The sequence below is a fragment of the Ammospiza nelsoni genome, chromosome 2 (assembly GCF_027579445.1).
Source record: "Ammospiza nelsoni isolate bAmmNel1 chromosome 2, bAmmNel1.pri, whole genome shotgun sequence".
Classification (NCBI taxonomy): Eukaryota; Metazoa; Chordata; class Aves; order Passeriformes; family Passerellidae; genus Ammospiza; species Ammospiza nelsoni.
In genome coordinates, this window is record NC_080634.1 from 55,622,058 (window position 1) to 55,647,978 (window position 25,921).

Below are 25,921 nucleotides of genomic sequence, written 5' to 3' on the forward strand. Positions count from 1 at the left end.
TGGGCGTGCAGGAACCGTGCGCGGCTGACCCGCGCCCTCTAGCGGCGGCGCGGGGAGCGGCCGCCATGTTCTGCCCCGGGGAGCGGCGGCCGGGCGGTGCCGCCCGCCATTGGCCAGTTCAAGCGCCGCGGCCGGGCCAATCGGGGCGGTGCCGGGCGATTCAAACGCTCGTTGCGCGGTGGTGGCTATGGCGGCGCGTGCGGCTCCGCAGCTCCCGGCCAGCCGTAGGTCCGAGCCTGCATTCCGCGGTAAGGCTGGGACACCCGGCGGGGACAGGGACACCCGGGCACCGCGGGGCACGGCTGCTCCCCACCGCGGGCCGCTCACTCGCTTCCCCGCGCGGGGCTGAGCGTTACCGGCCGCCGTTGCAGGCTCGCGCGTGGCTGCGGCGGGTGCGGGAGAGCCGGTGCGAGAGAGGAGCCGGTCGGTCTCTCCGGGCGGGGGGAGGGCCGGGCAGGGCAGGCGCTCCAGGCGGGGTCGGAGACAGGACAGGTCTTGGTGGCAGCGCTCACTCTTGTGGTCCTACAGCTTGCGGGTGGGTGTATGAGACTTCACCCTCCTTTGGCAGGGCTGGGGCCGGTACGGACCCCATCCCATCCCATCCCATCCTATCCCCTGCCCCAGGTAAGCTCCTGGGCTGGAAACCTTCCGTGATGACAAACGGGACGCCCTGGCGTTAAGCGCATCCTTTTGAAAGCAGCAAGCGCCGTGCCGGCATAGTCCTGACGGTCCTGTGCTTATTTACTTTCTGACCGGTTCGGCTGCTGCAAGCTGAAGCAGGGGAGTCGCCTTGGTGGGGCTCTGCTGTTCGTGCGAGGGCGGTGAGAGCCGTGTTTGAAGCAGAAGGTGCTGGGAAGCTCTGGGATGCACGCCGAGCTTGCTGGCAGGGGCAGCGCTGCTGTACGAGCTGTGCTATCTCCTTCAGAAGCAGGGGATGGATACCGCCTTCTGGAGCTTTGCCCAGAGAAGGGCAGGGAAGTGGGGAAGGGTCTGGAGCACCAGCCTTGTTAGGAGCGGCTGAGGGAGCTGGGGGTGTTTAGCTCGGAGAAAGGGAGGCTCAAGGGAAACCTTATCCCTCTCTACAACTGCCTGAAAGCGGGGTGGAGCTAGCTGGGGACCGGCCTCTTCTCCCCGGTGACACAGCACAAGAGGACAGTCTCAAGCTGTGCCAGGGGAGGTTTACGTTGGACATGAGAAGGAATTTTTTGACAGAAAGAGCGATGAGGCATGGGAATGAACTGTCCCGGGAGATGGTGGAGTCGCCATCCCTGGAGGGACAGTGACCGCTGTTCTTAGAGCCTTTTCAGGATCACTTCATGCTGGTATTAACACGCCCAGCATTTGCACAGATGTCCAAGTGACAGTGGAGAGAAGCAAATGATTTTACAGCTGGTCAGTTGGGTTCACGTGCATGATGCTTTTCATGTGTGCTATCCTTGCTACTGCCACAAATGAAAAGTGTGCTTGCTGAACCAACTATGTGAAATACTGGACAGGCATACAGGAGATAGCAAGCCTGACTTCATGTTATAAAACTGTGTTTCTTTTAGCTTAATACAGCAAACCAGCCAATTCTGTGCAGCTGTGAAGTTACATTCAACCATCCCTTGAATACTCCCTTTCTCAAGAAATGTGAGAATGTGTAAGCCATTGAGATGTGAAAACTAAGGCTTTTTCTTAATCTGTAGTGTCTATATTTTGTAATGTCTTGATGCTTTTCTAACTAATTTCCTTCTTGACTAAGAAAGTTTAGCTTAATATTTTAGCTGAAAATGTAACAAGTCTGTCTGTCTTAAAATTTGTTAGAACAAAGACGACAGAAAGTTGAGGAGTATCTATCAAGAAAGAAGACTTTTTCTGGTGTGACCATTCAAGAAAAGCAGACATCGATCAGGTAGTGTTTCTGCTATGGCTTATATTCTCTTATGTTCATATTCACCAATGTTCCTTCATTTTCATCTCAGCTGGCTTCTGTAGGTCCTCTGATGCAAAGATACCCCTTGCTAACTAGAATGTTCATTTTCAGCCACATGCAGTAGTGCCACGTCTTTTATATAACATATCACAAAGCACCTGAGGAAGAATTTGGATTTGTAACTTTAAACTGAGATGTTTTTCTTCTGAGTTGTCAATATATTTTTTTATAGTTGCTAGGAGACAATACTACTTTCGGTGGTTTTGTAACTTTCTGGGTAGTCTGCTGCCAGCTCTGGTGCCTGACTGAAGGTTTTGGGACCTGTCAGTGTGGTAGGAACTACGTGTCCTTGTTCAGACTTGTCCCAGACAGCCTGGGCTCTCATGATTGCAGTAGCTGAACTTCAGCTTCTTGTGCTACTCCTCCTTTCCTCTCAACTGCAGCATTTAGAAACTTGACCTTATGTAGCAGATGCATCAGACCAGACAAACTGGTACTCATTCTCAAACATGAGAAATTGCACTTGCAGTAAATTCCATGTATGGAATTTGATGTAAGCAGGATGTTTTCTAGCCTGGGTTCTGATCAGTGGTTGCTTAACCACTTATTTTTGCTGGAGGAGTAGTGGAAGCTAATCAGAATTGCTTCAGTATGAGTACATTCTGCAGGCTACCAACTGAAACATGTGAACATCCTCTAAAAATACATCCCTTTGCTGCATGATTTAAGATGTCTTTTTTTTTTTTTTTCTAAGCAGTAGCAGAACTAGAAGAGCAACTACCAGTAAACTGCAAGAGAAGTTACAGCTGTCAACATCTCCCAAGCCAGAAATGGTAAGTTTTTGACTGATACTTAAATACTGATGGCACTCTGTTTCTATGGCTACAACATTCCACTTACTTAAGTCTATGTTGTATGACTCCCAGAGCATGAGAAGCTTGCAGGTGCAGAGGTGTGGTTTGTTAGAACTTTATTTAGTCACTGCTTATTATATGCTTTTTGGAAAGCTGCCATATTACACTAGGAAATGAATTATATTGATGTTCAGTTTGTGCCCAGTGGGAGAGAGAGTTAAAGAGGATGCCATTATTGCTGAAATAATGCTTACATTTTAACAATATTTCTTAAGAATCTCAGAGGGGTTTTGGATACATTTTGAGTCTTTGGGGAAGTCATTTAAAATCTGAGTAAGGTCTTCTGTCCCAGTAAAGAAGTTTATTGTCACTTGAAAGAAAGCCAAACCATTATCAAAACGAACTGTTGAGTGGGTATGTTTTTTCAGTGGTGTGCTGGCAAAACTAAGGTAATCCAAAGTAGATGCCAATACCTACTCAGAGTTTAAGGGAACATGTTCCATGTCCCATTTCATGTCACTTTCCTGGAATTAAGATGCAAATGGTTGTGTTGCTTATAAATAGCAAAATAGAGATTCTCCAGACCTATTCTCAGGGAAAGGTGAGGAGAACAGAGACATAAGAGCTGCGTTCATGTTAAACGGTTTAAAGTTGGGTTTCAGAAGATTTGAGATGTGGAGTTCTTTGAGGAGAAAAATAAAAAACTTAAAACTTCAAAACTGAATGTTGAGGAGAAAAATTGCAGAAGTGAGAGCAAGTGGTTTTTTAGAAATTTCCTGAAGGTACATATATCTTTCTGTATAAATGTCTTGTATCATTTAAAGCTGAGTTAAGCTACATAATTTCCTGAAATAACAGTCCTCACACTCAAACTCTAGTCTATCAAATCTAACTACTAAGCCTCCATGACAGACCAGGAAATGAGTTTTCTTTTAGGTCAGGAGCATCTTTGTTAAAGTCTGCTCATGCAGACTTGTGTGTCATTCACATGTTTTTTTTCTTGCCTTTGGATATTTCACTCTTGCAAAAGCTGCTGCTTGGACAATGCTGAATTAGTTGCTGTAGAGCAACTTTTTTGGAAGAAAAGCCTAGATTCCACTTTTCCTAAGGGGTTGTGCTGAAAACATACAGCTGATAGTTTCAGTAAAGCTGTGCAAAACTGATGTAACCATTCTCAAGTTGCAGCATCCTACATCTCCATAGTAAGAAAAGTTCTCTTCTGTTGACATCTCGTAGTGTCCCAATTAATACTTTACTCATTACCTTCTGCTAGTAGACTATTCACACTAAGTGGAGCAATGGTGCTGCCATTAAGTGATGAGGTATAGAAACAGCGATACTGCTCTTGATTATATACAACCTAAAGCAAGTTTCTGCTTTATAACTCTTCTAAGGAGGTAATTTGGGCAGTTTAAAGCCAGCAGTTGCTTTAAGAGGTTTTTTTCTTACTTCCAAGGCAGAATTTAAGCAGTTTTTGATTTTTGCTGTGAATTCTGCAGTAAGAGTTGACAAATAATCTACTTAATATTTATACATTACTTCTGTAGGCACCTTTAAACTGGCATTTATGGTTAAGCACTTTAGTCCTGTGAATCATTGGAAGACTATTTGGAAGCAAGTAACATGCAGCATGAACATACATCTAACATTTCCATGAATTTGCTTTTGATTTCAGGAAAATAAAGAGAATGCTGATAAAGAGTCATGGGACCAATCAAGTGTAAACTCAGAAACAAATGTTACTTTAAACTCTTCTACAGTCCCACTGACAAGTTACATAGCAGGGACAAACTGTAATCTTGAAAATCAAGCTCCACAGAATAAAGTAATTGATATAAAATCTCAGCATCTATCACTTAGCAAGGCCATCTTGGAAATCAAAAGAATTAAAGAGAGGCATTTGACAGCAGAAAAACAAAATGCAAGTATCAGCGTACCAAAGAAACCAGCTCTTGGCAGATATCGTGGCAAAGTTATCCCATCCAAGATAAATTCTTTCTGGAAAGCAGCAAAAGATGAGGGGGAAAAGAGTTCTTTGCCAGACAAGAAGCCTTTTTCTTCTGCCACCAAACAAGCAGCAAATTCTTTGTCCACGAAAAGCTGTAATGCAGCTCTGAAGACCATCAAAGTTGCAAACAACACTAAATCTGTAAAACCAAGTGGTGTCCTGCCATTTCAGAGCAAACCATCTGACAAAGCTGCTGCTAACTCACAGTCTGGTCTGAAGAAACAGCTGACATTTGCTGTGGCACCAAAGAAAGTACTGGTCCCAAAAGTGGCTGGTGGAAGGAGACCACAGCCACTGAAGGCCCCTTCTAGCAATCCTGATCGTAAAGTGCAAGGTGTGAAGAAATGCGCAGATTTTTGCAAAGATGTGCAACCAGAAGCTCTAGCCAGATCAACTTTTGTTGCTCCTGGTACAAAATCAGGACACAATTCTAAAATGGATGAAAAGAGAAAATCTATTCTGCCAAAAGAGTCAGTAGAAGAGAGAAGGTAACTAAATTACTGTTGTAGCTTACTCTTGCAAGTTATTCAGGCCTTTTTCCCCAAGAATATCTAGTTTGATCTATTTGTTGCTGTATAGACTGAAAAACAGAGAAATAAGTGTTTGAACTTGATTGCTCAAGGACAGCAGACTAAAATTTAAGGCTTAAACTGAGAAATCAGGATTTGATTGCAGGACCTTTCCAGGCTTACAACTTTTCCTGCACAGTTAAAAAATAGTTGTTGCTGGAGCTGGTTTTTTAGTCTAAGTGTCGTGACAGCCTTAAGGATGACAGATAATCCTGTAAATTAATTTCACATGCATGTCACAGATTTAAAAAAAGAAAATGACTGAGGCAGGATGTATACAGGCAGAAGCATCTTTACAAACTCAAGAAGAGAACTTGTCAATTACATTTTTCAGTTTGGTGAGTGCAGCGTAGACAATGGGTGGGAATATGATTCACAGTCTAAGTTATTTAATATTCCTCATATAGAGGTCCTTGTAGTAAGTCACATATACTAAAATTTTATGGTCTAGGGGGTGGGGTTGAAATGAAACATTAAAACTGAATTACATTTCACATCAGTTTCAGATTCTATAAATTGTGTGATAGGGTTGTTTTGGGCTTTTCTCCACACTTTGTCTTATGATAGTAGTTTCTAGTTTTCTGTTTTGAAGTAGGATGGGATGGGGAGGGTAACACATGAATAATTTAGAACCTTTTTTCACCTTCTTTTGAAAACAAGGGTCTGTAACCTAAGTCTCTTGTTGCAGCTGGAAAGGAAGCAATAAAGTGCTTTAACCTGGTAGATATATGTAGTTCTGACATTTCCGTGCAGATCTAAAAGGTAGCTTTATTCCTCTTGGGATTAAAAGAAGATTCAGACTACCTGGAAAGTATATCTTGGCATGACTTACCCTAATTAGTGTCAGTCAATGTAAAAAAACTGATGAAACATCTGTCACTTCAGCTAATAACATTCCTAAATGCAGAGCTCGCCTGGAAGAATGGAGGGCATCTAGAGGAAAAGTGATGAGACGACCTCCTATATGTGCAATTCTGGGACCCCACCCTAAAAGTGAAGAACAAGAATTCTCTGCTGCTGATACAGAAAAGGTCAACAAGACTCTGAGTGAATGCCTGCATTTAACAGAACAGGTACCTGGACCTCTACCTAATGAGTTCTGATCATGTAGGTCCTGACAACGCAAAAATCCTCTGGGCATGTTAGACCCACGTGAGTCAGATACAATACAACAATTAGGAGACTAATTGTTCCCCAAGTTAAGCAATATCATAACTTTTGCCAACAGCTGAAGAAATTAACCTTTCCTAACTCACTGAGCTACTGAATAAGTATAGGCAATAATGGTAATAATAGTAATTGAAGTATAATGTAATGAGAGTAGATAGAAGGAATTAACCTAAAACAAGTTTGCATTTGTAGGAACTTGTCTGTACTTCTGAAAAAGTCTGTTTCAAGTAGTTCTGAAGATGCTTGAACATCTTATTACCTCTTCCACTTACAATACAGTATAAATAATTCTAATTTGAAGAATAGGTGAATAACAATTCTGCCAAATGAAAAAACCCTTTGCATTCTAGTTCAAAAGCAGTGAAACTACAGCACCTCAATGTGTCAAATGCATTGAAGTCTCTACTTTTGTGTTGACTTTAGGGACATCACGGTGATGAAGCACGTGCCATGTTGGAGGATCTGATACACAGCACTCCTGGGGTTAAAAAACTTGCAAAATATTGGATCTGCTGTATGCGTCTTGAACAGATGGGCCAACTTGGAAAGCTTATTGCTGTCTATGAGGAGGCCATTTTGGCAGGAGCAATGGTAAGCAACTTTTCTTTAAAATTGAGATTTACAATTAAAAGAAAGACATGAAAGTATGCCCTGTAAAATACAACTGCCTCTGATTTTATTAAATGCCTTTATAGTAGGAGGAGAGCCTCATTACCTACCTGGCCATAAAAATAATGGATTTGGTTTGTTCTGTTGCCACTGTAGGTACTAATTTGAAGAAGAAAGGTTTAGGATCATCAAATTACCTTAGTACCACTAGAAACCCAAAATAGAACTTAATTTTTTACCTACTGATGGACTCAATTTCTGTGCTTTACTATTAGCAAGATTTCAGGGCATCAAATACATCTTTAGCACACCAAATACTGAAAATACAGAATTCACTTGTGTTCTGATTTCACACTGAACAGCATTAAAGAAAGGATTTGTAATATGCAAATCATGTGGCCTCACTTTCCCTGTAACTATTATACCAATTGAATAAGCTGAGATGATAATTAATTTTGGAATTACTTTTCTAAAACAGTGCAACTTTCTTTCAGCCCAGAGAGGAATTGCGACACACATTAGTAGATACAATCAAAAATAATGAAGGTCTTTTTAACTCTGACAATGGTAAGTGTGAGTACTCTGTTCTAGTCATATGTATGATTTGATAGCCAACAAAAGGTGTTTAAACCATCTGTACCGATATAAAATTTTAATTTATGGAAAATTTTCCACGATCATTTTACACTCAATTGTCTTGGAAAACAATCTTGGCTAAACAAATCCTTTTCAACAGTGAGCATGTTAAAATGATTGGAGATGCTCCTGTATTCAGACTTGTTAATAAAAATTTATAAAAGCTGTGTCATCCAGCTATTTCAGCCTGATAATCAAAGAGTAAATAAAAATACTCTTGTGAGCTAAAAATCAGTGCCTCTGACTCAAACTCCTTCACTACCCAAAGCCTGGTTGTGTTTATGGCATAGTGTCAATTAAAGGGTGTAAATATTCTAATTTTGGAAGCAAAGTAATATTTCCTTTACATATAACATAACCTGACAAGTATCTGAACTCAGAAACTGGCTGAAATACTTGTTGAGACCTGCTGCACTTCAAGAGGATGACTTCTCAGGATATGTACTTAGCCTGAGCTTTCAGGTTGCAGATTTGTAAAGGTGGCTAAAATTATCAGCAACTTAAATTGTTGTGGCTCAGACTTCAATGCACACTTACCTGAAATCTTAGAGTTCTACATGAGAATAAAAGTTATTTCTCTAAAAACATTCTCTTTAGTTGTAACTAATTGCAGATGTACTCTCTTCAATGTTGCATTTTCAGGGGGAACCATGATAGAAGCTCATTTAAGTGAGGTAGAGGAAGTCAGCAAGGAACCAAATCCATCTGCAGAACCAGTTCAGGAAACCTTCCAAGATTTCTGCCCAGATGATGACCAAAAGGAAGAGAGTGATAATAAGGCAGAGACAAGCAGTGATGTTATCAAAAAAGATGATTATGTAGACTTAAAACCAAGAGAGATCTTGCCAAAAAAGAATAAAAAGCACAAGGCTAAAGAACGGGCAAAAAAGAAAGGAAAATGCGAAAGAGAACAGAAGGAGGATGGCATAAAAAATACAGCCCAAGCAATTAATTCTCCTGAGAAAGAGAATGACACATCTTATTCAAGGAGATGCAACCCTCCTACCACACCATATTTGGAAAGGTAAGATTGCTTCAGGTAACCATGGAAAGGCTGTAGTGTCTGCAGTTACTGAGTCCTGTTAAACAGGCACTGCATTTATTAATATTTAGTTAAAAGCTCTCAAGAACCACATTTTTAGGATTGCTTCCCCTTCCTTCAGAAGGAAGTATTTCAAAGTAAGCTTCTCTACCCAAACTGTTTTGCTTCTTGAATGGTTCACTACAGAGTAACCAGACTTTTGTGACAGAGATGTAAATTCCAGATTTAGGATTCCCTTCCACTGCCAACGTGGCAGTAGCAGTTCTATACTGTGCTAGGTAAAGAGAAAGATGTCTCCCATTCCTCCCCTTTTCAAATGTAGATAAGGTTACATGTCATGACACAGAATTAGTGAACTTAGTGAACAAGATGTAACTGGCATGTAAAGATAGTTTTAATTGTCTCTTGAGGCCAAAACCTGGGTAGCAACCTCAGTACCTCAGTACAAACCAACTAATGCTTTTTTTTTTTTTTTTTTTTTTTGGCCATAAATTTTTTTCTAAGACAGTAGACTTAAGGAAGTTGTGCTCAGCTTTAACATCTGATGGAGCTGGAGTCCTGGCAGCTGTCCACTGTCCCTTGCAGCAAGAAGAACAGTTTCCCCTGATGGAATAGGAAAGAATCTTTCTTTGGGAACTCTTTTCAGGAGGTTTTCTGGGTTAAAATATTTGCCTAAGAAAAGAGTTTCTTATCTGGTTTTAACTGAATGAATGGAAAGGGACCTGTTTCCTTTAGCCATGGGAATGGGAAAGAGTTGAACAGAATCATGACTTGCTGTTTCCGCTCGTTGCGGTAGAGGTAACTTGTATGATGGTATGACTTATGTTTATGTTTCTGGTTTGTTGTGTTCTTTTCCTAAGTGTGAAGACGCATCCTGAGGCAAATGACTGCAGTTCTAAAGATCTGAAACTCATAACTCCTTTGCGATATTCTCAACGCATTCGGGAGAAGATGTGCAAGCTGACTGATGCTGTTAAAGATCAAGATCCATGTGTCTCTTCACTTGAGCAGCCGGGAGACTTGGAATCAAAAGCCACTGTGTTTATTCACAAACAGAGCAATGCCCTCCAAGAAACAAGTGCTGAAATAGAAGAGTAAAAGTAGTGCTATTGCTACAGGGGGGGTTAAAGATTTGATACTTTTTAGGGAGAGTTGAAGGGTACTTGTTTTATGCAGCTTTGAGGAAAGGAGCTGTCTAAAATTTTTATGGACTGCCTGTGTCACTAAATAAACTTTTAAGTTTCTGCCTTTTCAAAATTTTAACAAATCTGTCCTGGGTTAAGTACTAGACTAAGCACTGTTGTCTTTATGTGGACTATGTTTCATTAAATTTTCAGTTAAGGTCTAGGTAGGTATGTATAATGCTTCTTGTTAGTAGCTCATGGTAGTACATTGCTAATACCTACTGTTTGCATGTTTCTAAGGAATTTATAGGAATTACAACAAGTAATCTTTGAGTTTAAGAAAACAATGTAGGTGTTCCAGTAATACAATGTCTACTCTGACAAGATCTAGCTTTGAAAACTGAAGCCAGCTAATAAGGTGTGTGCTGAATTTAAACTGTTGTAGCTAGTTTTAGGGCTGCTTCAATAAAACAGTGTTTAATCTCTTCAGTTACTGAGATTTGTTCATTATTAAGTAATCCTAGATGAGATCTGATACACTACCTTACTATGTGACAATTTTTATGTTGGTTTGTATTAATCTGTACTATACTATACTTATTAAACTCAACACTTTAGTTGTGTGTGTTTATAAGAATGCGTGCCTGGTGGGCTGTTTGGGTCCAATCTGGCTCGCTATGTACCCCAGCCCACACAATCTTACACAGGGTAAAAGGCAAAAGACAAGAAGTGGTCTTCTCCATGTGGGGGCAAAGTCCTGAATTTATTTCCAGGTTACCCCCTAGGTGGAAAAAGAAGAGCCCAGATCCCTCATGGTGGTTGACTTTTAAAGCCGGGGGCATGGCGAGTGGAGGAAGGGGACCACAGGGGCCGAGGAGGAGTAAACCTGGGACAAACCAGCACCACCGGAGCCCTTTGGGGCAGGGAAAGGCCGTGTGCTACAAGCGGGGACTCCCGTGAGGATACAAACATGCTATTCTGTGCAGTAATATAGAACCTAGTGCAAATCAGCTAAATATTTAGTGCAGTACAACATTTGTTCATTATTTAAAGGTTAAAGCTATTTAGTCTGTTCTTGAGAGAGAGCTGTCAAAGTACAACACTGCCGTACTTCCCATGTTTCCGTGTCTGCGCCCCTTCAGCGTCGCAACAGCGCCACGGCCCCCATCAGGGCCGGGCGGGGCCAGCGCTGCCGCCCGGCCTCGGAGCTAGTTGTGCCGCCCTCCTTCTTCCCCAGCCTTAGACCAGCACCGCCCTTCTTCCCCAGCCTCGGAGCTAGTTGTGCCGCGCTCCTTCTTCCCCAGCCTTAGACCAGCACCGCCCTTCTTCCCCAGCCTCGGAGCCAGCGCTGCCGCCCTCCACTTTGCCCAGCCCCCGCCCCAGGCGGGCGCGGGCAGCCCGGGGCGAGCGGCGGCGGAGAGCCGGAGCCTTCCCGCCGGTCTCGGCCCTGCCCGCTGAGGTGAGTCCCCAGCGGGCCTTGGGGCGGGCTTGGGCCGCTCCTCTTCAGCGTAAAGGGGCTGGAGGAAGCAGAGAGCTCATCAACCCCTTTGAACACCGTGTGAGCACGCAGTGCACAGAGGATGACTTAAAAGCACAAAGGTTTTGAAAAAAGGATAACAACCTCCTGCTGCATGAGACATCCTGCAGGAGATGTGTTTGTAGCTGGAAAGGGGATCATGTGCGAGTTTCAGCAGCTGTGGGCGCGCTCAGGAAATCTGGGATTAAGCTCCGTATTGGAGGACAGGACGTAGCCTCACGCTGTGCCATGGGACTTGCAGGTTGGATATCAGGAAGGTTCTCTTCCCAGAAGCAGAGGTGATTAGACATTGGCATGGACTGCTCGGGTATGTGGTAGAGTCGCCATCCCTGGAGGTGTTTAACTGGATGTGGCACTCACACTTAATGGTCTCAGAGGTCTTTTCCAACCTCATTGATTCTGTGGTCCCCTGATATAGTCTAAACATAGCGACAGGACAACTGGGAACATTTCAGAAGTGCGTGAGGGAAGGTTTACACTAGACGTTGGGAAGCATCTATTTACTGAGAGGGTTGTTGAACATTGGAACAGAATTCTTAGAGAGGTGGTCAATGCCCTAAACCTCTTAGCATTCAGGAAACATTGTCATGATGCCACTGTCACGCTAGTTCAACTTTTGCTCGCCCCTGGAGTGGTCAGGCAGTTCCACAAGATGACCATTGTAAGTTCCTTGCAACTAAAATATTTATTCTATATCTACCAGTTCTTGAAGTCTTTGCAGAGTAACTTTTACCAGTTTGATCTTGTTTATGCTGTTTTAGGTGAGAATTGTCACTGGAAGATTTAAGCTTGTTTCTAATAATATGCCTGTGAGTTTTCTTTAGTGTCATGAAACCACCTGCAGGAGTGCAGGTAACAAAAAGGAGATGCAAAGTTGTAAGTCTATAACTGATATTTTTGAAGAGATTGAGCATTTTAAATTAAAAAATGCAGAAATAGCACTATAATGTTTCAAATTTCACTTTCTGGAGGCCTCATCTTCAGTAAAATCAAGGTAACTGTGCAGGGAAGTTGTGTCATAGTAATGCTGGACAGTTAGGTACCCACATTTATCACCCCTTCTTGGTATTTTGTTTGGGTCTTTTTTCATGCAGGTTATATTAAGAGAAAAATTTAAAAAGTGTTAAGGTACTGACAAAGTTTAGAAGATAATCCTGTGAATGAAGAAAAGTGTTGGAACTGAATTTATGAAGAATGGAAGGATACAAGGTGTTGGAAGTACTAGGAGAGGGATCCTTTGGCAGAGCTCTCCTAGTTCATCGTAGAATCAATGACCAAAAGTATGTAATGAAGGAAATAAGGCTTCCAATGGTAAGTGTGACACAAACATGGTTTCACCCACCACTTAAAAAAGATAAAATTTAAAAAATCCTAATTCTGGGTGTGTTTTTGAAACACTGAACAGTTTTTCTGAGAGTTTTGTGTATTGGACAGATGTGTGGTATGGTTACTGTATAACTACATCTTGAGCTGATGTTGTTGGTACTAAGTGAAGTACATGGTTAGATGTTGGGATTTTGGGAAGTGTAGCAGGTAGGAAGGTGCTTAGAATGAAATCCCTGTTTGCACTGATGACCTTGGCTCGATTGCCATTGATTTCACTAAAATGCAAATTTCATCTTCAACGTCTAATGAGGAAATTAGTGTCATATTACTGCTGGTAATCAGCTATTTGGGTTACATTCTCTTCACTCAGCTAAGCTAAAAGTCACAAAATGGGAGGCACTGGCTTTCTGAGGCCGAAGCTCAGCAAGACCTGGGCACTTGGCCTTATATTGAGTTCATGCTGTTTCATCAGCTGTTTCAAAGTCAGTGTGTGCTGCTTTGTTATATAGTTCTGCTCTTTTAAAATAGAAAAGGTCATTAATTGAAATAGGAAAAGATTCTCTCCAATTTAAAAAAAACCCAACAAAATACCACGTGCCCAAAAAACCCGAAGAAGTCTTCAGCTAGTAATAAAACATAGATTAAAAAGATGGGGCTCTTAAACTTTCTAAATGACTTGAAATAACTGAATATCAATTCTTTAAAATATTTTTCTTTGGAAAGTGAGGCACTTTATGTGTATACTTGAACATTTGTTAGTGTGAAATTTATAGTAAGTGTGTTTATATTTTCAGTCTTCATCTGGTGTAGAGAATTCTAGGAAGGAAGCTGTTCTTTTGGCTAAAATGAAACATCCAAATATTGTTGCCTTTAGAGAATCATTTGAAGGTAAGTATAAAAAATTTAAATTCCTTCATTTATTTGAAGTTGCATATTCCTCAGGGATTGAGATTACTTTCTTTTTTTATTTATAGTGTGTATTATAAACAAAATGCATATTTATTGTAACATAACACATAGCATGTAGTTAGAGCTTTCCAGTAAAAAGTATTACATGTAGTAAATAATCAATACATATCCTGCTAATGAAAATACTAATTTTTCTTAAATTACCAAAAATTTAGCTGATGGACATCTGTATATAGTGATGGAATATTGTGATGATGGAGATCTAATGCAAAAGATTAAACACCAAGGAGGAAATTTGTTCCCTGAAGACATGGTAAGAAAAGGCATTATTTTGAACCAAGGAGGCTGGGAATCCTTTTCCATGTAAACAGTAGGATGCTGCATAAACCAAATTAGAAATATGCTAACATCTTGATGAAACTAAGTCACTTACAGATAGAATTGGGGAATTAATTCTTTTATAGTTTCCAGCAGATCAGGACAAGAATTGGACTGAAATGAATAAAAGAAAAAATGCTGCATGTATCTGAAAATTGTTCACATTGTTTGAAAACCAGTCAGGTTTGTATGCAATTAAGTAGGAATTTTACACAACAGTTCAGGTAGAATTCAAAGCATAGTAAGAGCACTGCCAATGGGAAGTGAACAAACAACTCTGGTAAGATAAATAAAGCTAACCAGGAGAATAAATGCCTGCTTTTTAAGTAGCAATTAAACCATTTAGTTTAAACCATTCAGTATGTGCTAACTCCCTTTACCAGAGAAGCTATAAAATTACATAGGAGAGGGTTCAAAGGGGCATTGTAGTGAATAGAAGCTACTTCCTGCTGCAGTTAGGAGCATCACCTTCATCAAAATGAAAGGACCAGAAACCTCAACTAATTGAACATTTATATTTTCTATGACTTTTAAGAGTTTTCTTTTGTACTTAGAAAGGAGCACATTTCCTTTTAGAAACAGTACATTATTTCCATGCGAGTTTTGGTTTTGTTTGTTATGTGGTGCTTTTATCTATTTGCCAATTTACTCTGTAACTTTAGTTAACTTGTTTTAAAATTACCATGAGCTAAAGCTCCAGGTAGTGATTCCCAGCTTCATTATTGCTATGTATTATTAGAGCTTTTTGGACACAGGTAATAAACATTCCTTCTGCAATGTTAAGATATATTCTGTTTTAAAGAACTCAGTCTGTCATGCTGGTTGGAGGCTGTTATGCTGGAGTTACTTTTTACACCCAAATGTTCTGAATATGCTTTTGCTTTCTTACTTTTTAAAACTCTATTAGTTAAGTATTCATTATATTGAGAATTGAGGTGTTCTAACTCTTAGCTACTCTTTTTCAGATCCTTCACTGGTTTGTGCAGATGTGCCTGGCTGTGAAGCACATCCATGATAAACGTGTGCTGCACAGGGATATAAAATCCAAGGTGAACAGAGCAAGTTTTGTTGCCATTAATAAACTCTCCTGCATGCAAAAGTTAAACCCTCTCTTTTGTAATTTCCCATGACTGCTAAGTTCTGTGGTTTTTATTTAGGCCTAAGTATATAATATAAATGAAATTGTTGAGTGCATGGGGTGATGTAATACTGTGAATGTAAACATCATCTCAGTATAGCTGATCCTTCATATCAACACTGCTGATAGCACCAATTGCTTGTGACACTGCATATAACTTAAAAGAATTACAAAACTATAAAGAAGTGTATGGATTATGCAGTTTGCAAATATCTTGCCTCACAATTTTTTCTTTTTCGCTCTTCCTTGTCAGAAAGAGGGAAATTCAGAAGAAAGTGGACCCTTGGTTTGAGTATAGCATAGAGATTAAAACAATTGTAAATTCAATTCTTCCTCTGCTACTGATGCTGAGGCCTTAGGCCCACAAAACCTTTCTGTTTTGGTAGAAGTATTAGGACAAGCAAGTAAAAAGAAATACAGAGACAAAATATAAGAAGTGGGTATGGCTGTATTTTCTGTATATCCAAACAGCAGAAATGATTCATAGAAGAATATTTAAGTATGTTAATCTTTGCTCTTGAAATGCAGAATGTCTTCCTCACTCAAAGTGGAAAAGTCAAGTTGGGAGATTTTGGATCTGCACGCCTTCTTGCACAGTATGTAGACATCCCAGCTGATCTCAGTGGTGTCAAGCTTTATTTTACCATTGACAAACCGTACAGAGTTCATAAATCATTGCTTCTCACCTGGCATTTCCTCTTTGTCGTTTCATAGTCCAATGTCATACGCTTGCACCTATGTGGGAACTCCTTACTATGTACCTCCAGAAATATGGGAAAATCTGCCATACAACAACAAAAGGTATTGGTGCTTTCAGTGGTCACAAATAATGGATGGGGTTTTTTTATTGCTATCTCAATCTGGCTATGTGTCTTATCCATATTTGTTTCGGAGAAGATACTGAGACAAAATTTACAAAGAGGTAATTACAATTTTTTTAAGATTATAGTGCATAAATTCCTCTTTTCTTAAGTAGCTGGAGCTCAGTATCTTTAGTCCTAGAAGTCTGAAAAACAGTGTGCAGACCTCTGTTTGTTTGGGAGAATAAATACATACATACTTGTGTGTATGTTTTAAGTGTGTATATATCCACAAACATAAGTATGTGTTGGTATCTTTTTGCTGGTCTTATGTTTTGGGGGATGGTTGTTTGGATGATGGCTGATGGGTGATTTTTAACCTCTTCATGCCAGTCTTGATAATGTAAGGATAATGGCACAGAAGGGATTATTTAGAAAGCCCAGTTATTCTGGTCCTTATGCAAGAGCTGTGATTGATTCCCAGGGGAAGTAAGAAACCTTCTACAGTTCAAGTTGTTTCCTGCTCTTCTTGCAAGAAAGGCTTCAGTTGCTTCTTGTGCAAATGGCAGTACTCACTTTGGTAGAAAATAATGGGGTTTTTTCTCAGTAAGAGAATTCTTTTTGGCAGGGCCAGAATTCCAGCTCTCAGGATTATGTGGCTGCCATTTGATGTTAAGGGCCATAGAATTCAAAGCCTTTCGAGTGCAGAAGGATAAATATTGTTGGAGCAAATTACTTGAAAGACATTCTAGGAATAAAAAGCCAACTACCACTGTATGAGTCATCTTCTTTTACATCAGGGTAGGATAAAATAAGGAAGAACATTTCCACAGGAGAGGTTAAACACATAATTATATTGTCTTTTATGGTTACTTACATTTATTTTTAGTTTATTCAGCTCAGTTATGTATGCAGATTAAATGACTCATTTTTCAGCAAGATACTGAACTGTAATTTCTGGCTCAAAAATTTTTCATCTCTCTCTATATCTACAGTGATATCTGGTCTCTGGGGTGTATTCTGTATGAGCTGTGCACTCTAAAACACCCGGTAAGTACACCTTTATTGCCATGAGAAAAGTTTTGGAATTCCTTGAAACTTAATTAGCTGTACAATAGAGTTGACTGAAGTGCTTGCTGCTGCTTCCAAAAGAGGGAGGCATTGCTCTACCCTTTCTATACCTCCTCCACTATATGCTGCTGTTTCAGCAGTTTTTAGGACCTACTGCACCCTTCTGTAGAAGGCACTGTTTTCAAATTTGTTAGAAAAAAATCTGGTTTTTATTTGGTTAATTTTCCTCAATATCAGTGAGGTGATCTCGGCATATTCAATCCAGCAGCTGCCAGGCTGCTTCCAGATACCTGCAGTTGTAAGAGCATTGCATTTTACAGATCAAAATAATCCCAGGACACAGTGACAAAGACACTCAAAATCTTTGCTAATAAAAATATATTGTGTGCAAGTACAGCTACTACAAGGTAGTAAGCAGGAGGCATTTTGCATCACTTGCGTCAGTGATACACCTGTGCTTGTTCTTCAAATCAAACAAATCACTGTCCAAGCACCATTCTCCTCTTGGGACAGTGGGGACCTTGATGAATGATTCAGTCTGTCATTTCTGGGACACTGTCTTTTACAGTGTTGTTGCTGTGTTTCTTATGTGTTAACATCCTCTGGCTTCTCTGTACAGACTCGTAGGTAAAATAAGAACCCTTATCAGGATATGTTTGTTTTGCAGCAAAATGAGATCCTAATTGAGGGTCATTTTGTCTTAGTTTTTTATAAGCAGCAGTTTTCTTTCATTGAGTGAATACTGTATCTTGAAATCAGAGAACCACAGAATATTCTGAGTTGGAAAGAACCCACAAGGATCATCAAAGTCCCAACTCCTGACCCTGCAAAGGACAGACCCAAGAATGCCACATATGCCTGAGAGCATTGTTCACATCCTGTGTATCAGCGAAAGGTTCTCCACAGCTGCAAGTGCTGGCTGTGCAAGAGTGTGGAAGCTTACACTGGTGTGACTGAGTGATAAGGGAGCCTGTGCACAGGGTTGTGTTAGCCTAAGTAGGACTGTGGCAAGCCTTTGGCAGTGTCAGGGCTATTGAGGCAGAGCTCAGAGCTGGGGTTCCAAGGAGGGAGTATTCTGCCCTTATTAGCAGTGTTGAAAAGTTGTGTGTCTGGTTTGATGTGATGGTCACGTATGTTCTTGCATAATCTATGAGAGGTCCTGCAAAAGATGACACTCCATAGGTGCTTGGCACCCTGCAGGCAAGCCAGTGGGGTGTAATCAAAGGAAACTTCCTGCATGAGAGCTAGAAGTTCTCAGACATTAGATTTGCAAGAGGATGTTTGTGCTTTTACAGGCTATTTTTGATGAATTTTTTTAAATCAAAGCCTTCATATTTTTGAGCTGTTTCACATTTGCAGTTCGAGTCCGATCTCAAGTATATGAATTGATGAATTTGATTTCTATAAAAGTGAAATTCAAACAATCATACATTTATAGGAGTAATTCCTATCTGCTTTTCAGTTGTAGAAGTTAAATTATGTCAGCTACTTTTTACCTTATGCTTAAAACCTGTGCTCTAATATTAATTTATTTTAATGCAGTTTCAAGCCAAGAGCTGGAAACATCTCATCCTTAAGATATGCAAAGGGTCCTATGATCCACTTCCATCTCAGTATTCCTATGAGCTTCATTACTTAATAAAACAGATGTTTAAGAGAAATCCCCAGAATCGCCCGTCAGCCAGTACTATTCTTGCAAGAGGCTGCCTAACCAAACTTGTGAAAAAATGTTTGCCTTCTGAGGTATGGTGTATTCTTTGTCTCTAGATTTCAGCAATACTATCTACATTTTAGATACTAAATCCTTTTCATTTCTAGTTTGTTGTTGTATAACTATAAAAAGTAGTGTGTACGTCCTAGTCTAAAATACATACAGCTGTAGACTTATCAGAAAACCTGAGCTTTTAAAAGTGTCTCTTTTGAAAATTAAAGTTGGATGTTGACTGATGCTGATAACATTAGATATTGTTAGCTGAAACAGTGCACTTGTATAATGAGTCTATTTTTAACAAATAGTATATGCAATAATTTTAAGAAGTTTAAAATGATACATTACTTGCGTCTCTTCATACACATTTCAGATTGCAAATGAGTTTGAGCAGATATTAAAGGAAACCAAGAAACCTGAAGGCAATGCAGCAAGACAGAAGGGTAAGACAGTAACATTTTTTTGATGTAAGGAATGACAAAATGAGTAGGAAGTATAAGATCTTAAATACAGCTATGAAACATTAGCATTATATGTCCAAATCTACTTTTAATTATTTCAAAATCTAATATTATTGAACTTACATGGAAAAATGCTTGAAGGGTGTAAATTATATTCCAACGTAAGTGGAGTGCAAAGCTGCAATATATGTATTGTAAGTCTTAAGACTTGTGCTAGAAATAAACTTTTCTTGGCTAGAAATAAAAGTGAAGTTTTAGAATCAGCAAAGCTTTTAACAGTGGCATTTATATCAAATACAACAGTTTTTTCTTTCCCAGAATATGGTGAAGCATGTTATGTTCATTATTTAATTTTTAGAGAGAGAATGTTGGACTTTTTTCTTCTGCATAAATTTAGCTACACCACAATTAGTGCCCATTTGGAACAGAATAGTAGCAGGACTGTTGAGAATGAGCTGTGCTGTTGGAAGTGTGAAGAAGCTGTCACATAATTGTCATTGCTTGGTTTAGTGGAATTGCTGTCATACCTCTGGAATACCACCTTACTACAAGTGTTTGATAAAGTTGTTAACTCTTGGATCTGTTTGCTAATCTGTCAGGTAGTGTCATGGCTGGGAGAAGCTTAAACAATAAGACAGAAAACAGAGTAAGTATTCAAATATAAATACAACATTTGTATTTTAGAATATTCTGTATTATAGAAAAGTTTCTAATGAAAATTATTCCTATACTAAACCATAAATCAGCCTATTAGTGTTCAAATTGCAGTTTTCCTGTGTGTTTCCCACCAGGCTTTTTGATTCTTTCCATGTTTAGTTTAGTTCCAAAGTGGATCTTTTTATAACCCTGTCAAAACAAAACCCAACCAAAAAAAACCTTATCTTGTCTTTCCTTTTTTTTTTTTTTTTTTTTTTTTGATACTGCAAAAGATCCATTTTCTTTGCTTTTAGGACACACTTAGAACTGCCTGCTGTGGAAACAGTCTAGTCTGCACATAGTTCTCGCCAGTTTTTAGGGCCCATATGAGATTTCAGGAGAGGAGAATTAAGTCACAGGTGGCCAAGATGTCCCCATAGGTACATTACCATAGTCTGACTCAGCCATATTCAGTATATTTTTTAAAAGTGTGTTGCCCTGGGGCTTATTTTATTTTCTTTTCACAGACTTGTCCATCCGAGAAGTTTAATATTTGGGTGCATCTTGTTTTCCCTGGGAATGTAAATCATTTATATTGTTTATGTTCTTAAATGTGAAAAAACCCCAAAGAGAAATTATATCAAATAACTATGTGTGCTTAGCTTCAGAAACTGAAGTTGTCTGTCATGGCACACAGTGTGAAATACAGTGCCATCGTAGGTAGGGTGCAATTGCAATTGACTTCAAAATGTTAGTGGTTTAGTTTAGGTTTAGTTTTCAAATCCTCCAATGTCTAGGCCAGGTATTTTATAGCAAAACTGAAATAATTAATGCCACATTAATATGACTGCTTTGTTTTTCTTGACAACAAGGATAATAATTAATGAAAACTTTACTCTTTTAAAGCAAAAGAAAGATGAAAGCAGCAAGCATAGCCCCTTAGAAAGGAAAAATGCTGAGGGTTTGAGTGAAGGCACAAGGGAACACAGGAAATCTTATCAAGAAGGTAAGTTTGGCATTTTTAGGCCTGATGCACTTCCTTCTGTGTACTGGTATCTACATGTCAATGATACAGCCATTTAAATAGGTGGCTCAAACTAGTCTCAGGTTACTCAAGACAAGAAAACCATGCCACCATCAGTAACTTCTGCAAGTACATTGACTCATACTGCTCATCTGTGATTAAAAAAAATTAAAATACTTTTGTCAAAGTAATAAAAAATGGTTGCTTGAAAACATTTGGAATAGAGTAAATGTATGGGGAATGCTTTATAGTTGAGATTTGCACCCACAGAATCAAACATCACTGCTAGTTAAGTGATTCTTCATACTACTTTGCCTGGACAGGGCAGTCTGGACATGGAATCAAGTTAGATGCTGGTTATCACGGGTTTTGGGGTTTTTTTGTTACCATTACAATGTCAGTTTCTGCTGTCTTCCCAGGAAGTACTGATCTGTCACACGCCCACAGAAGGCAATGGGAAAAGAGGATATCCAATACTGTGCTGGATGTCCTGGAAAATGCATCCTTGCTTTCTTCCAGTTTTATACCTGAAGAGACTGAAAGTAAGATTTAATTAAATGTGCTTTTAATTCAAGTAATGTCAGTGATTTTTTACAGATTTTTAGAGCCAAAATTTACATGACATGTTTAAAATTACATTAAAATAATTTTAAAATACTTCATTAACAAACACTCAAAAAGTTCACTGTGCTGAAGAGAATTTCTATGTATTTTTGTGTGACAGGAAGATTGCAAAGAGTGATGAAACTGACAGATAACAATAGTAACCCTAAAATTATAATAATCTCTAAGAAATTATCCTACAGTCCTCCTTTTAATACACCATTTGTGGAGGTAGCAGTGAGGAATTCATTTGGTGCAGAATGTAACCACCTGTCTTTCAAGTACAGCATACTATTGGGAGCATAAAACATCTACAGCTCTACTTTTGTTGTGATTTAACATACAGGTTAAGGCCAGTGACAAGAACCATCAATGATGTACCTCAGATGTGAGGCAGAGACTTTTCTTTCTTTTGATTAAAACACTTAGCATGAGGTTTCTTCTGAGAAAGGTTACAATTTTAAAATGTCCCTCAATTGTTACGATTGTTTAATGTGATTGTGGATATGTGTTCTAGGTAAATGTGAATAAATGCTGTGGAAGTAAATAATCAAGATATGAGTAGTCAGAAAATTCCCAAGCTGTGGTAGGGATGTTATATGATAGTTATGCACAGGGCAAGGAGAGTGGACAGAGAAATGCATGTATTTAAGTGTTCTGCTATTAAAAGGCACAGAAACAGCCTCAGGCTTCATTTTGAGACTTGCAGAGCCACCACCTAAGTTTGCTGAGATACTGCCTCCTCACACCCCTCAGCCAGTTCCTGTGGGCTTCCTGGCCACAAGGAGGTTCCACTGTTTCCTCAGCTTGTTAAGAGGACAGTGCTGTGACAGATGGAGTTACCTAGACTATTTTCTTCCTGTTTCTTCCTGTATCTCATTTCTCTCTTGAATGTGACCTTGAATGTAATCCACACTGCTAATGCAATTTTGTGTAAATAGCATTTGTGAATTATTTTATACCCAGGTGGTGGTGTTATAAACTACAGTGAAAATAAGCCACGGAGGCAGTGGAACAAGGAACCCCCTCAGACCCTGATGGACATGCTCAGCAATGCAGATGTCAGCTTAGCATTTAAAACATACACAATTTATACACCAGGTAAATCCCCATTTTCTGGGCAAACATTTTTGCAAAGAGGTTTATTAATAAAGACTTGTTTTCTTTTTTTTTTTCTTTTTTTCCCCCCATACATAGTTCCTATGTATACAGATCGTGCACTTGGGTCTATATTACAACAGGCTAGATTTTGGGGTTTACCAAATGAAAAGTGGACTTAAAAAAGCCAAGTTTGGAATTCATGAGTGATTGTACATCTCCACTACAGCTCCTCATGATGGACTTCCACTTGCAGCTCAACAGCTGAATGAGGTTTTGGCAAAGCACAGAGGCCTGCTGTGTGCTCCCTCCCCTGAGCTGTGTGGTGTGTGTGTTAGGCAGATGCAGGAAATGCACTGTAGCCCCATCAGGTAAATCCTCCCTCACTGAGGCAGTGCTGCCCTGGTTTGAGGGCAGGATGGGAAGATGGCACAGCTGAAGACAGCTGCAGTCTACAGATGTGTACAGCCACAGTCACAAATGTTTGTTCTGCTCTTCATTTGCCTTACTAGTTTATCTTCCCACCTGAAATAGATAACAGCTTATCCTGGAATCTGCTACAAACTGGGGATGAATTAGACTATTTTGTATTTATATTCTTAATAGTTTTACTTTAAAAATGAAAATATTTTGCTGACGTTTCAATTTTTACATTTTCAAAGCTTCTGAAAACATATTGAAAGGTCCACTTTCTGATGAAAGCAAAGCGTCTGATGAAGTAGATGGTGAACATGAAGCTGTTGTCATAGATTCTGAGAGACTTGAACCTAGATCTGATGAAGATGACACGTAAGTCCAAGTGATGTCCTTGCATTTACATTTTCTTTGGTTCCTCAAAGAGATTTTGCCATAACAACATTCCCCTGAAAAAAAAATAGTATTTTTCTCAGCATCTAAATTCATCCCTCTCTTACATAATGAAATGGAAATTTATTAGCATTTGTTATCTTACAATGTATGAACAAAAATTCTGTGATTTTTGGATGTGTGTATGTTTTGGGGGTGGTTCTCAGATTCTCAGAATCTCAGATTGTGTCACTGTTTATTTTTGTGGCACCTAGAGATTACTACCCAGGCCTGTATTGCTGCAGTTCAGCTGCAAGCTGTCAGTTGTCAACACATTTTCTCTTAATATATTAATTTGTCTTTGCTTTTATTTAAACTTACTTTTGTAAATTCCATAGAGAATCATAAAGAACCATTTAGGTTCTTTAATCACAGTGGGGCAGGAAGTAAGTCTCTTGTGCTGATAAGTTTAACACAAGTTATCCTAATTACAAGGTAATTTCTTTTGGGGAGAAAAGCAATTAAAGATTTATGAAGTTGTGTTTTGGTTTTCAAAACAACATTTTTTTGAAATCTGTTTTTAGGGACTTTGAGGAAGATGAGCCAGACTGGGTGTCAGAGCTGCAAATGGTATTGAAACAGAGTGACTGAATACTTGAATTTACCTGTGATGAGTGAGTGAAGTTAGGTGTGCTGGTGTCCAAGTTGTTGTTAATAACTAGTTATTCATTAAATAATTTCCATCAAAAAATCTGAGTGGGCATGTTTTCTGTATCACAAAACCAAGGCTGGAAAATGCACAATAAACTTTTTTAGAACACTTGCAGATAGCTAAACAAGTCCATGTATTAAATATGTTTGGAGTTGGCAAAAGCTTTGCAAAAATGTTTAGTCAAATTATAGCATTGTTCAGATTGTCCTCTTGCAATATTCCAAGGAGATGGTGTAGCACTCTGAGAAGGTGTAAAGGTGTTTTTCCTGAGTACATAATGAAGTGCAGGAGTGTGCTGGGGGCTGATGCTGAGTGTATATCAGGTGCCACCAAAGCCTCTCTGTCACTCCCCTTCTCAGCTGAGCAGGGGAGAAAAAATTTAATGAAAGGCTCATGGGTCAGGATAAGCACAGGGAGAGATCACTCACCAGTTACTGTCACAGGCAAAAAGGACTTGACTTGAGGAAATGGATTATTACCAACCAAATCAGAGCAGAGTAATGAAACATAAGCCCAAACCTTAGAACGCTTTTCTTCTACTTTCCCTTCTTCAATTTCACTTCACTGGTCAAGGCTGAGCCTGTCAGCAGTGGTGGTCTCTGGGATAACAGATCAGAGAAGCAGAGAGGGTGGGCATCGATGGGGACACGGTTGGGTGGGTCTGTCTTGGAGCTGGCTGGCATTGGCTCTGTCCAACACGGGAAGCTTCTGGCAGGTGCCACCCCTGTAGCTCCTCTCTGCTACCAAAATCCTGCCCCACAAACCCAATACATGCGTATATATAAATCATCTTTGAAGGGTATATAATGGGAAACATTTAGCTGTGATCAATAGTTGAGGCTTTAGTTTGTGCCATTATTAATCCCCTGAAAATTCTTTGAGACTGAACTTTTGCCTTGATTCAATGAAAGTTTTTTATATGCCACTGCTTTGTGGAAGGAAGCAAATGTATTCATGAATAAGGACAAATTTTCTGACTTTGATAGGAGACACGCTCTTGCTGCAGAGAGTGCTATGGGCAGTGTCAAGTTTGGGCTCTGTTGTGGTTACTGGGTAATAAATAGACACTTTACAAGAAAAATGTGGCAAGGGAGATGTGAAAAATGTGTATTTTATGATTGGCTTTTTGCAAATATTAAAATGAATATTATATGTATTATGTTAGAAAGTAATGCTGTATTAATTTTTTTTGTAGTGTGTTAAATATAGTTTTAGGTTATAACAAAATGTTAAAAAAGAAACTATGCAAGATACTTTTTTTAAAGAAAGGACTTGCACTGAGATAGCAGCCACAGGACACCTAAATATTTCAGAGAAATAATTTATTGCTCCCTAATCAGAAGAAATGAACTTCTTCCTGCCTCAATCAGCTCTGAAGACGCCGTCAGAATTAAGAGGAAGGAGTTGACGATGACCAGACAGAATCCTGTGTTTGAATGGAATTTCTGCATCACGTATGAGATGTATGAATATGCAACAGGCTATTGCTTTTAAGGGTTATTCCTCTGTTAATGTGTCCTTTTTCGGGCTTGTTTTGCCCAGACAAAGGTACCCGGATGTCCGTAACTCTTTTGTTTCTGTTGTCTCGTATTGTTCTAATCCAAATTGTCCAAATTATTATTACTCTAATTATATTCCTATTTTTATAACCATTTTATTACTATTAAACTTCTAAAAATTTTAAAAAACAGTGATTTGCGTTCTACACAGGAGAGCACAAATGCTCTTGGCAGAGTTCTCCTGGGAAAGCGGTCCTGGACTACTTCCCTGCAGTAAATAATATTAGGAATAATACCTAAGGAAAGCT

At 39.5% G+C, this 25,921-nt stretch overlaps 2 protein-coding genes across 6 annotated transcripts; both read left to right on the top strand.

Annotated features, from left to right (window-relative positions):
* The first annotated feature begins 172 nt into the window (after nucleotides 1-172).
* On the top strand, nucleotides 173-10,564 carry CKAP2 (cytoskeleton associated protein 2). 4 transcript variants are annotated; one of them, XM_059466886.1, is made up of 9 exons: nucleotides 173-248; nucleotides 1,807-1,894; nucleotides 2,670-2,748; nucleotides 4,445-5,265; nucleotides 6,254-6,419; nucleotides 6,940-7,107; nucleotides 7,620-7,692; nucleotides 8,404-8,785; nucleotides 9,664-10,564. In XM_059466886.1, exons 1-9 carry the CDS (start codon nucleotides 188-190, stop codon nucleotides 9,899-9,901), a joined length of 2,076 nt encoding a protein of 691 aa, XP_059322869.1. In that variant the 5' UTR covers nucleotides 173-187; the 3' UTR covers nucleotides 9,902-10,564. The 4 variants fall into 4 exon arrangements, with proteins under 4 accessions (XP_059322869.1, XP_059322872.1, XP_059322871.1 ...); XM_059466889.1 differs by lacking the exon at nucleotides 9,664-10,564 and adding an exon at nucleotides 9,308-9,610; XM_059466888.1 differs by lacking the exon at nucleotides 9,664-10,564 and adding an exon at nucleotides 9,312-9,610.
* Nucleotides 10,565-11,179: 615 nt separating this feature from the next.
* Nucleotides 11,180-24,203, top strand: NEK3 (NIMA related kinase 3). 2 transcript variants are annotated; one of them, XM_059466100.1, is made up of 16 exons: nucleotides 11,180-11,386; nucleotides 12,559-12,775; nucleotides 13,585-13,678; nucleotides 13,915-14,012; nucleotides 15,043-15,126; nucleotides 15,744-15,811; nucleotides 15,930-16,016; nucleotides 17,011-17,065; nucleotides 18,629-18,829; nucleotides 19,168-19,237; nucleotides 19,855-19,901; nucleotides 20,798-20,897; nucleotides 21,335-21,457; nucleotides 22,485-22,619; nucleotides 23,279-23,405; nucleotides 23,987-24,179. In XM_059466100.1, exons 2-16 carry the CDS (start codon nucleotides 12,659-12,661, stop codon nucleotides 24,051-24,053), a joined length of 1,473 nt encoding a protein of 490 aa, XP_059322083.1. In that variant the 5' UTR covers nucleotides 11,180-11,386; nucleotides 12,559-12,658; the 3' UTR covers nucleotides 24,054-24,179. The 2 variants fall into 2 exon arrangements, with proteins under 2 accessions (XP_059322083.1, XP_059322082.1); XM_059466099.1 differs by lacking the exon at nucleotides 11,180-11,386 and adding an exon at nucleotides 11,590-11,771 and having other exon boundaries at nucleotides 23,987-24,203.
* The last annotated feature ends 1,718 nt before the right edge of the window (nucleotides 24,204-25,921 follow it).

What these genes read in the sequence shown, in the direction of transcription:
- CKAP2 (XM_059466886.1), top strand. Translation starts at nt 188, where the DNA reads ATGGCGGCGCGTGCGGCTCCGCAGCTCCCGGCCAGCCGTAGGTCCGAG. An exon ending in GAAAAGCAGACATCGATCAG is followed by an intron (nt 1,895 to 2,669) that starts GTAGTGTTTCTG and finishes TTTTTTTCTAAG; the next exon opens with CAGTAGCAGAACTAGAAGAG. An exon ending in CATCTCCCAAGCCAGAAATG is followed by an intron (nt 2,749 to 4,444) that starts GTAAGTTTTTGA and finishes TTTTGATTTCAG; the next exon opens with GAAAATAAAGAGAATGCTGA.
- NEK3 (XM_059466100.1), top strand. Translation starts at nt 12,659, where the DNA reads ATGGAAGGATACAAGGTGTTGGAAGTACTAGGAGAGGGATCCTTTGGC. An exon ending in ACAGGGATATAAAATCCAAG is followed by an intron (nt 15,127 to 15,743) that starts GTGAACAGAGCA and finishes CTTGAAATGCAG; the next exon opens with AATGTCTTCCTCACTCAAAG. An exon ending in TGTGCACTCTAAAACACCCG is followed by an intron (nt 17,066 to 18,628) that starts GTAAGTACACCT and finishes ATTTTAATGCAG; the next exon opens with TTTCAAGCCAAGAGCTGGAA.